At 41.3% G+C, this 12340-nt stretch overlaps 1 protein-coding gene across 8 annotated transcripts in view; it reads left to right on the plus strand.

Moving 5' to 3' along the window:
* The window catches only part of SH3RF2 (SH3 domain containing ring finger 2), a 140308-nt gene that overhangs the window by 58043 nt on the left and 69925 nt on the right, over window positions 1-12340 (plus strand). For 7 of the 8 annotated variants that reach the window (XM_047871949.1, XM_047871929.1, XM_047871922.1 and 4 more), the window contains exons 3-4: window positions 8157-8426; window positions 11603-11698. In XM_047871949.1, the coding sequence (XP_047727905.1) occupies window positions 8157-8426; window positions 11603-11698 (366 nt within the window). The remainder of the gene's footprint in view (window positions 1-8156; window positions 8427-11602; window positions 11699-12340) is intronic. The other variant, XM_047871984.1, reaches the window with a different exon arrangement.

Raw genomic sequence — 12340 nt, forward strand, 5'->3', positions numbered from 1 at the left:
AATGGACTTTTATTTATTTTTTTTAATTTTTTTTTCAACATTTATTTATTTTGGGGACAGAGAGAGACAGAACATGAACGGGGGAGGGGCAGAGAGAGAGGGAGACACAGAATTGGAAGCAGGCTCCAGGCTCTGAGCCATCAGCCCAGAGCCTGACACGGGGCTCGAACTCCCGGACCGCGAGATCGTGACCTGGCTGAAGTCGGACGCTTAACCGACTGCGCCACCCAGGCGCCCCGAGAATGCACTTTTAGATGGAAATACAGGGCCACTAAAAAGAACCTTCCTTACATTGGTTCCTTTCCCATCTCTCATCACCCTATTCTTTTCCTCCATAACACTTAAAATTGTAATTATATCTTTACTTATAAATTTAATCTTTGTTTCTACAACTAGACAATACCTGGCATAGTTGTCCCTCAAAAATCCATTTACTGAAAGACTGAATGACTGACAAGTAGGACTGGAAAAGTCAGGCCAGAAGATGTAACAACAAGCTTATCACTCCTCTCTCCTCCATTGGGCAAAAAATCCTTATTTATTGAACACTTACTATTTGCCAAGCATCCTACAAGTACTCTATGTGATTTATTTCATTAGTCCTCCCAGCAAACCCATGAGGAAGTGTATTCATAGGTCCCCAAGACCCCCCTCAGATTCAGTGATTCACTAGAAGGCCTCACAGAACTCAGCAAGCTGTTACAGTCACAGTTAACAGTTTACGGCAGTGATAGAATACAGATTAAAGTCCGAATCAAAAACAAAAAACAAAAAAACACACACACAGGGTACAGTCCAGAAAGGACCAGTCACAAACTTGCGGTTGTCCTCTCCCCGAAGAGTTTCACAGACAACACATAACTTCACTCAGCGACAATGCATGACAGCACCCGTGAAGTAGTGCCAACCAGGGAAGCTCACCCAAGACTTGACGTCTGGGGTTTTTATTGGAAGCTAGTCAGGTAGGCATGACCGACCTCCTGTGTGGGTGACTTTAGTCTCCAGCTTCTCCAGAGGTCAAGGTTCTACCAGCACATGGCTCCAGGCTCCCACCATAAATCACATTATTAGTTTAGACTCTCTGGTGTGACCCGAGGCCCCCAGTGTACAAAGTCTCTCTTAAACAGTCAGGATATTCCTAGGGCTTAGAGGCTATCTCCCACGTCAGCTGCCAAACATTTCTCTGGAACAGGCAGGGTTTGAATAACCTAGACTTGCTGTGTACTGCACACGGAGGTATGGTATTAGTCCTAATTTGTGGATGATCTAAACCAAGGATCATGAAGGCTAAGTGATTTGGTCAAAGTAACAAAAGCCACAATGCAAACAGACATCCTACTTGAATGTAACATCTATGTTCTGTTGTGCCCTCGTGTCTCCCTTAAAGAAGTAAAGTTCTCTATGAAGAAAAGTAACTCACATAGAGTATCTCATAAGCCTGGCCTCAAATATGAATGCCCAGATTCAGGGATTTCCACTTAGGAAGAGCATAATACTGTGAACCTTCTGGTGATCTCAAGTCCCCAACTAGCAGATGGTCTTGATCCTATTGGGCACTGGCATGTTCTCCCTTCTCACCAGAGGAGACAAAACGTGTGCACAAGGGCCAACCAGCACTTTCTAACATACACTCCAATGCCCAAAATCTGCTCCAAAAGGATGATCATGGTGAGGGAGGGAGGTAGGGTGGCCCAACTGGCTAAGCAGCAACTAGGAAGTTAAGATCCAGGACAGTCAGTTGACTCTTTTCTCACCAGTAGAATAAAATCACATTTATCTTACCCAGCATTCCCACGGCCTGTTCTGCTAATCCGGCAGAGTGGTCCAGATGCAAATGCAAAATCACATTAGCAGATAAAGCTTCTGAGAAGCCAGTCAGCAAAGAAATCTATGTGACTTTGTTTAACTCAGTGTTTCCTGAACTTGAGTATAGAACGCTTTTTCGAGCATGTGTAGGACCAAATTGTTAAAATTCAGGACAATTTGGAAAATATGGCCCAAATTCTCTTTTTTTTTTTTTGTTTCCCAGCTTATGCCAATAAACCTACTTTCAAATTGTTATTATCAGTCATATTGATTCACCTGGCACATACCCATTTCTTCCAGGAATGACAATTTCTGGATATTTCTTGATTAGTTCACAAATTCATTCATTCTTCAAGCATTTGTCAAATACCTGCTTGTCTCCAGGTCTCAGAGACAGAGATACAGAGGTGCTTTACACATACATTCTGAACTCTTCAGCAGAGAATTCGTAGCCTAGTGAATAATAACTTGAGCCAAAGGCCAGGATGGTTTTTCTTGGCTCCACTCACCAGTGATGGGCAATCTCATAACCAGCTCAGGAAGGTAAGCACTTAGCTCCGCATGTTGATTTTGGCCCCACCTGATTCCAGGAATAGAGAGAAGCAGGCCAAGCCCTTTCTAAACCAGTGGGGAGTGTCACCAGTGCACATTGAAGAGCTCAGTACATAGTAGCAGATGGAGTTCTCATCCCAACTCGGCCTTTTCCTTTGTACTGTGGTGATTCTGTTGCACTTGGGCTCCTTTTCTCTGACCCTGTTACCAGTCCATATGACTCCTTCTGTATTTTCAAATTGGAAATAAGCTCAGAGCTCATTGGCAACGAGACTTCCTGCTGTTTCTGGATTCTACTATTTGGCTATTTCATTGTTATGCAGTCTTATTGTTTCTGGGTTTTTAATATGTCCTAGTCCAGACTTGTACAGTGTCAGGTGTCAGAAAGTAACTCCCAAGTAGTTTAAGTAATAAACAAAACATTGCAGATAAGTAAGTTGATCTTATTTAACTAAGTATCCTTCAAGCACAGCTGGACCTAGGCATTCAAATTTTATTGTCAAGTTTCTTGTCTGTCTAGTTCTCTTATCTATCCATATCTCTATTTCTGCTGCCTCCTGTGTCTTCATTCAGGAAGATGTGTCTTTTGGTCGGGAAATATCACCACTAGTACTCCAAGGCTTACCTCCTCAAGGCACATGATTCAAGAGAGCATCTATATATCAAACCTCTGAGAAGATTCTAGTTGGCCCTGTTTGTGGCAGATGACTGCTCTGTACAAAGCACTATGCTAGGGGGATTTGGGGTCCCTGGCTGGCCTGGGCCACATAGCCCTGTGTGTGTGAGATGACCAGAGTGAATGCTATGCCATTCAGAAGATGAGAGCAAACAGGTGGTTCCTCAAAGAAGGAATGCTTGCCATAATTTTATTACTAACATTCATTACTATAACATACTTTTTTAAAAATATAATTTATCACCAAGTAGCTAACATGCAGTGTATATGGTGTGCTCTTGCCTTCAGAAGTAGATTCCCGTGATTCATCACTCCCATACAACACCCAGTGCTCATGCGGACAAGTTCCCTCCTCCTTTTACTGCTAATGTCTCTGCATGACCGTGTTTCCGTGTTTCCTTGTTTCTTGGTTCCATGTGTTATTCCTCCATCAAAAGCATGGCCCTCATGGCTCTCAGACCCTACTGTGGTGACAAATGAATAGACAAATTACGGGACCATAGAAGTCTTGAGCCTTTTGAATCTCAGAGAAGGAAAGCTTCAGGGGTACATGCGAGCTTCCGTTGGATCATCTGGCTTCCTGAAAATCACCAGGAAAAAGGGTTTGGTAATGGCTTGGCTTTGAGACCTCCACACCCACTTTATCCCCATTCCCCTCCCACCCACACCTGTAGAGACAGAAAACAATTGTGGGTGATAAAACCTATTACCAACAATGTGACGGGTGATGGCTGATGTGGAACGCAGAGTCATTTTCCCCTGAGAGAACAGTTGAGAACCGGATAGAATCAACCAGCTGAGTCTCTTCAGGTGCTTAACTTTTATGTGAGGGCTCTGGAGTTCAATAATTCATGCTAATGCAGCCAGCAGCAAGCAAATTGCATTCACACTCTATTCAGATTTTGATTATAAAACAGAGACCCAAATGAGTTTTATGATGGAAAAACATACTTGGTGACTTCAGCTGGATGAAAGAGAATGAGGATGATAGAAACACCAGGCCTTGAGGTCAAAAGAGCCTAAGTCAGTCTTGGGGCTGCCACACGTTAGCTGTGTGACCTTGCGCGATAACACTGAATGTCTCAGAACTTCTGTTTCTTCATCAGTACAATGGGGTGACACCACCGACTTCATAGGATTTTGAGATGATGTAAATGACAATACATGAAGAGTGCAGTAAAGCGGTAATGTGAGACAAATTTCTGTGGCCTGCCAGTACCACAATAAACGTTAATTTCCTTCCTTTCTTCAGATTCTCTCCCTCTCTCTGCACCCACCCGCCCCACCGACCTTTTTTCAGCAGGAAGTCCATAGTTCCTATAAGTATGAATGTAGAACTGAGAATGCCAGGGGAGGTTGAAGAGTAAGAAGATGTTAAGAATGGACTGACAGTTCACTCCCACAAAGATGAAGGTGGTCAGGCAACTAGAACTATCTCAGGGTTTCAACGTACATACATCTTCAAAAAGATGTAAGCACTCTGTGCAATTTCAGTTTTAATATACTTGCTTAGTAGTCATTAAAATATGTAGCCACTTGCACTGGAGTATCTTCCAGAAAAGAAAGAAAAAAGGCAGCTTAGCCATTTACAAAGCCTACATCAAAACTCCATTGCTCCCGTTTTAGTTAGAATAAGATGTAACTCAGACCAGGGCATCAAACTTGGATGCTGGGGAGCTTGATGACAAAGTAGCTACTTGAATTGCACTCCAAGAGATTCTGGTCAAATAGATCAGGGATGTGGTCCAGGAGTCTGATACAGGTGAACCACAAACTTCATTTTGAAAAACACCAGCTTGGGCTCTTCGGGACAGACAAACTCGACCTCAGATCCTGAACCCACCACTTCCTACCTTCACGAACTTGGGCAACTTTGTAACTTCTGATACATGGGAGTCTAATCACAGGTTGGCATGAGATTAAATAAGATATATTGAGATATATTGTGGAGTACCGAGCACAACTCCTGGCCCGTAGGAAGGAGCACTCAATAAATGTTAATTATTGACACTATCATGATTATGCAAAGTCAAAGAAAAGGGCTTCGGTTCTTTCTTTTCCTAATTTTTTTCATTCTTCCTCCCTTTTCTTTTACAAATCCATACTAACAGTGCATTAAGCAAGACGGAAGTTTATTTAGCTTCCAGACGAAAGTCTGGAAGTGAAAGTAGTTCAAGACTTGTGTGACAGCTCTGCAACCCAGACTACTTCCTTCCCTCTTTCAGTGTGACCCTCATCCTCACTGTTCAAGATGGCAGCTGGAACTCCAGCAGTCATGTCTGCATTCCACATGGCAAAGTGGAGGAAAGGAAAGAGAAAATCAATCTCTCTCAGTAACGACACTTCCTAAAATTCGCTTATATCCCATTGGCCAAAACTTAGCTGTCCGGAGAGGCTGGCAAATGTGATCGGCGTTCCAGGTGGCCATGTACCCCCCAAAATGTGATTTATTTTACAGTGGAAAATTGGGAGAAAAAATATGGAGGGACAACTGTTGTTCCCTGCTATACCCAGCCTGGGGAGTCTAACAGATTCAAATCATTCTTCAGAAATCCTCTGCTCTCATTCTGTTTCCACCTGCTTATTTCTCAGATAAGAAACTTCTCCAAAGAGGTAGTTGCATAATCTGTGGATCCTACTCAGCTTGGCTTATTTTCTTCCTAAATTGCGTTCATACCTTTTACTTTTCATTCCCCAGTTTCATTCATTTTATTTTTACTATCCAATTTTTTTTCAATTTTCTTTTTTACATAATCTCCATACCCAACATGGGGCTCAAACTCACAACCCAGAGATCAAGAGCCAAATGGTCTATTGTCTAAGCTAGCCAGGCACCCCTCTACTATTCAATTTTAATAGACAATACAATTTTTTCATTGTAGAATAGTTAGAAAGCATGGCTAAGCACTTAGGAAAACAATTTTTTAATTTTCAAAAATATCACTGCTTAGAAATAATCACTCTTAAAATGCTGGTCTGGCCATCCAGCATTTTCTCAAGGTAAAAATATATGTATGTGTTTACAAGGAAAGCCTAGTTTTCATTTATAATGAAAACATAACTGTTTTTAACCTCTTCTATTAAATTTAGTATATATCAGGAGTAATTCTCATATAGATTCTCTCATCAATTTTAATGACTGCAGGGTTTTCCACTGTGTGGGTGTGTCATAATTTATTCAACCAGTTCCGTTTATAATCTCCATAACGCTGTGCTAAACCTCCTAGCCCACGCATCTTTGCTCACGTGTCCCCAAGTTTCCCGAGGATGAGCTGTGTTCCTGTGGTTTTCTTTTTCCCTAGGCTCCCTTTACTGTATCCAGGGACCAGCAGAAAAGCACTTCTCTATCATCCCGTCAGCAAGGGACTATTCTTGTCTCTACCCCTAAACTGCTTGAAATTCCTTTTCAAGTAACATTGCAGTCTCGGAAGGTTCTTGGAGAACTGGAACACTGCCTGCTTACACCCCCTTATGAGTAGCAAGACCACCCCCCGAGAAAGGGGACTATGTCACCCCACTGCTGAGGAAAGCACAAAGTAAAATACAATGCAAGTGACCCTGAAGGGCTATTAAACATAAGTTATTAGAACCTTTAGTTTGCCAAACTGACTCCAAGCAAGACGAGAGTGAGGCCATTTCTCTGTGTAGAAACCAGTTTCAATTAGAAAAAAATGCACTTCACTAAAATAATTATTTGGATAGACAACTAATTTGACAGTTCTTTAGCTGATTTTTTTTAAAGTGCTGACTGATCTCTGACTAAATGTTTCTTTGTCTCAATGCTCCCTAATGATGCAAGCCCTCACAAGGTTTACACTTTCTAGACAAGGCTGAGGACAAATCATGCTGCAATCACTCTCATATAGCACTTTGTCTCTCTTTTTTAAAGCTTGGTTTTAGTAATTTCCACACCCAACATAGGGCTCAGACTCACAACCCTGAGATCAAGAATCTCATGTTTCTGGGGCACTTGGATAGCTCAGTAGGTTAAGCGTCTGACTTTGGCTCAGGTCATGATCTCACGGCTTGTGGGTTCAAGCCCCGCAAAGGTCTCTGTGCTGACAGCTCGGAGCCTGCAGCCTGCTTGGGATTCTGTGTCTCCCTCTCTCTCTGACCCTCCCCTGCTCACACTCTATCTCTCTCTCTTTCAAAAATAAATATGTAAAAAAAAAAAAAAATCTCATGCTTCTCCAAATGAGCCAGCCAGATGCCCTTCATACAGCACTTTGTATTTTCAGGGACTTCTCACCTCAGTTGTCTCCCCGTCAACACTGAGGAGTAGGTAGAACTGATATTATTAACCTTTCCCTACAGACGATGATTATAAAAGATGCCATTTAGGGACGCCTAGGTGGCTCAGTCAGTTGAGCGTCTGACTTGAGCTCAGGTCATGATCTCATGGTTCTTGAGTTTGAGCCCCACATCGAGCTGTGTGCTGACAGATCAGAGCCTGGAGCCTGCTTCGGGTTCTATGTCTCGCTCTCTCTGCCCCTCCCCCACTCACGCTCTGTCTCTCTCTGACTTTCAAAAATAAAGAAATGTAATAAAAAAATTTATAAGAGATGCCATTTATGGAGTATGTACTATGTATCAAGCGATATGCTAAATGCATTGTGAATATTATGTAGTCCTCACAACTGACCTGATAAAGCACATATTCTATTATTATCCCATTTTATAAATGGATAGATTTATGAATGATTAAATGACTTGATCATGGTCACATGACAGGAAAGAGGTCAAGCCAGAATTCCAAATCAATATTCAGGCCCCAGAAAGAGTCACTGACTCACTCAAGTTCACAGAGTTGTGGCCAAAATCCTGTTCCCTGCAGAGTGATTAAGAACAGGGCCTCTAAAATCAGATAGTCTGAGTTCAGACCCACTATCTGCCTTTCCCCAGCTGTGTCCCCTTAGGCAAGGTACTAACCCACTCTGTGCCTCAGGTGCCCTACTTAGATATAGACTAATAAGAATGTCTATCTCAAAGGTTAAAGATGATGATCTACATCCAGCACTTAGCACATAGGGAGTGCTCAGTAATCAGTTAATAATGCTATACATACTTCTGTCCCTCCAATCTGTAAGCTAAGTACATATTTCACTGGTCTGTGCCACTGCAGGTGCCAAGAGCAAAGGCCTTATGCAACTACCGAGGGCAGAATCCCGGTGACCTGAGGTTTAATAAGGGAGATGTCATCCTTCTGCGGAGACAGCTGGATGAGAACTGGTACCAGGGGGAGATCAATGGAATCAGTGGGATCTTCCCAGCCAGCTCCGTGGAAGTCATCAAGCAGCTGCCCCAGCCACCCCCACTCTGCCGGGCCCTCTACAATTTTGACCTACGAGACAAAGACAAGAGTGAGAGCCAGGACTGCCTGAGCTTCCTCAAGGTACAATTCTAGGCAGCCGTGGAGGTCACCAGCGACCACACAGATACTGTGCCACAACATGGAGTTTTTAACACTTGCTAATTTTTAAAACATATATATTTTACACAGAAATGTATATATGTGTGTGTGTGTGCATATGTATGTAAAGTATGTGTGTGTTCAAAACTAAATGGAAGTTGCCAGAGAAATCTACTAAAGAGTTTGGTGCAAATCCTTAAACCTTTTCTATTGCAATTACAAAAATAGGTATTCACACATTCATTCATTCATTCATTCATTCATTCTCGTCACTCTTGAACACCTCTTTGCAGGCCCTGGAGATGCAGCCTGAACAAGTCCCAGTCTCTGTCCATAGGCAGAATAGTGGGACAGACAGATATGTGGACAACAGTTTACAAATACATTTTGACAGTGTGCTGTGCAAAACTACAAATCTTACCTCTTTACCCTTTTATCTAAGGACATTCTTGCTGACCAAGTTCTGAGCATCTAATTCTACTCTTTACAACATTCTATTTTATAGTAAACACTGTATTCAAAACATTCCAAACACATACAATAACATAATTATACCTTTATATATAACTAACTGCTTACAAGTTGTATTTTCCAAGCACATTAATTAAGATTTTTTTCTGCCTTTTTTTTTATCAAAAAATTCTTCACATGTGCAAGTAACAACACTTCTACTAAAGTCTAGACTACTTTAATTCTCTGTATTCGGTATTTATGATTCCTTAAACAGTCAAATTCTCTCACAGAAGCCAAAGTTGAGTGATTTTCACTCTTCGCTGTTTACGAGAAGTACATCAATACTAGAAGTGGCACTGGTATAGCAGCTCAGGAAAGGTCTTTTCTTTTGCCAAACATTTTTATTCCACCACTACCAGAAATGAGATTTGCTGCAGATTGCCTCAGTCTCGATAACCTCACTGTACCCCATATTTTGAAATACTGATCATTGTTACCTTGGCACCTCAGAGTGAGTCCTCTTTTTTTAAGTATATTTATTTATTTTGTGAGAGAGAGGGAGACAGAGTATGCACACACGCACAGGAGAGGGCAGAGAGAGACAATCCCAGTCAGCGTGCCAGCCCAGTGAGGGCTTGATTCCATGACCCATGAGACCAAGACCTGAGCCAAAATCAAGAGTCCGACACTCAACACTGAGCCCCCTCAGCATGAGCCCCTTAAGGAAGGCCATTCTGTAGCCCAAACTGCAAAGTCTGTGTTTCAATCACACTTAGAGGAAGGGGAGTTCAATCCCACAGACATTTATTGAGTATTTACTTTGGGCCAGGCATTAAACGCCGAGCCCTGGGGACACTGCCGGAAGAAGGCAGAGGCAAGAAGCATCATCTTCCTTTATTGCCCCTTTGTGGGACTTTGCAAACTGGGACACTTACTCCACCTGCTTGTTCATTCATTGAGCTCATCCATGTGCCAAGCTGCCTGCTGGATTAAAGTGATGAATCATTGTTCCTACCTTCAGAGAGCTGACAGACTGGTGGAAAGAACAAATATGGGAATGGAAAATTATGATAAAGGAACCAGAAGAGAAGATTTGATCCATTCTGGAAGCTATGAAAGGCTTAGGCTACACTAGGAAATTTCATGGTCTTCCTAAACTCAGCGTGTCCAAATTAAACCAAAAATCTTCCCTCCCAAAGCTGCTCTTTTCCTAGTGTTTTTCTATCTCAGTAAATTGTACAATTTACTCACACAGTGACTTATTCATGCATGCACACATTCATTTAGAAATTTATTGAATGACTACTAAATGGGAACCACTGTATTGGGTGCTAGGGACACAGAAAGGAACAGAACAGACACAGGCCCTGAACACATGGAGTTTATAGTCTGAAGGGGTAGACAGGCATTAAAGAAATCATAACCTATAAATGGATAATTGTAAATTGTGATAGGGGCAGAGAAAGGTAAGAAAAGGTATAATACAGTAATGAACTTAGATTCTGATTCATCTAAATTGCTGAGGGGCATGGATCAGAAGGCCAGAGCAATCAGTGGATGGATATTCAGATTTGGATTGATGAACATGTATGGATATGGAAAGGTGTTCCTGATATGGTATACAGTGAAAAGTATGTCTTACATGACTCCTTTTGTATGAAATATAAGGAGAGGCAGAATGAGTGTATATGCTAGGAGTCAGAATAGTGCTTACTTCTTGCTAGGCAATGGGAAAGGGCACAAAGGAGCCTTGTGGGTGCTGGAAATGGTCTATATCTCTTGATCTGGATGGGGGTTTCGTGCGTATAGTTAGTGTTAACATTCATCAAGCTTTACATCTAAACTTTATGAACTTTATTGTATATATGTATGTATGTTTTCATCAAAGTCTTTAAAAATCAACATATATATATGTATACTTGGGTATGTTTTATCCTCAGAGAGAAGACTCTGGCTGGGAAATATGCTAATCAGGATGTTAACAATGAGTGTATATATACTGTGGTAGAATTCTCTGTTTTGCATACTATATTTTCAAATGTTTCTACAAATCTTCATATAACCTTTTTTAAATGTTTATTTATTTATCTTGGAGAGGGGAGGGGCAGAGAGAGAAGGAGAGAGAGAATCCCAAGCAGCATCTGTGCTGTCAGCACAGAGCCCAATGCTTGGCTCAATCCCACAAACCGTGAGATCGTGACCTGAGTCAAAACCAAGAGTTGGATGCTTAACCAACTGAACCACCCAGGTACCCCTATAACCTTTTATAATAGGAAAACTTTGAATAAAAAGCCACCTCACATTTGATTCATTAAAAATTGAATAGGTTCTGAAAATTCTTCAAAATTAGAATGAAATTTATTCTTCCTTTTGCTAAGCTAAAGATCTCCCTGTGGCTCCCATATTGATTTCTCCATCTGATTAATATAAATGAAAGCTCACAATCTGCTGGTGATTGAAAATTAGACACATTTCCAAATTTTCTATTGGATTCCACTGGTCCTCCAAATTATTTCTACTCCTCCTGTGGTCTTGGTGGCCCAATCCTTATGCCCTTTATGGAAGAAGATTTTACAAATAAATTATGAAAGAGTTATGTTTCTTGTACCTTACACCATCTGGGATTCCAAACTGCTCTCCACTAAAAGCTTTCACCACCTGAAAACTGAGAGCAAATGCTGACCATGAGACTTTCTCTCTTTCAGGACGATATCATCACCGTGATCAGCCGAGTGGATGAGAACTGGGCAGAAGGCAAGTTAGGAGATAAAGTCGGCATCTTCCCAATCTTGTTTGTAGAGGTACGTGAGTATCAAGTCTACATCTGATTCACACCCACTCAGAAGAATGTATGTGCCACCGGGATGCCTGAGAGAAATTCCTTTTTGATATGAGGCTTATTTCAGAAGTAACTAAAGTCTCCAAGGAAAAGATTCCAGAAGATAACATTCAGTTCTGGCAAGTGTGTGGTGAAATGGACCTTTTTATTCTGATGGGAGTGTAAATAGTGCAGTCTCATACCCAAACTCAAAGAAACCCATGTCAATAACACTAAAAACATACATCTCCTCTGATTCAGCAGTTGCATCAATCTGACAGTTTATTGTAAAGAAATATTCAAACAAGTACACAAAGATATATGTGTTCACCATGGCGTTGTGTGTAATGGTGAAAAGCCAGAAGTAATCTAAACATCCGACAATAAGGATTTTGGTTTTTTAAATTATGGTGAGGAAAAAATATATATACCCATTAAACATAATGTTAAAGAAAATTCAGTATTTTTGAGTATTTGGTATATTATGAAAGACGTTTATGGTTTGTTATTAAGTTTAATGGGCATAGAGTTTCAGATTTAGAAGGTGAAGAAGTCCTAGAGATCTGTTTCACAACAATATGAACATACTCAACACTGCTGAATTGTACACTTTACAATGGTTGTT

Source organism: Prionailurus viverrinus, chromosome A1 (genome assembly GCF_022837055.1).
Source record: "Prionailurus viverrinus isolate Anna chromosome A1, UM_Priviv_1.0, whole genome shotgun sequence".
Classification (NCBI taxonomy): Eukaryota; Metazoa; Chordata; class Mammalia; order Carnivora; family Felidae; genus Prionailurus; species Prionailurus viverrinus.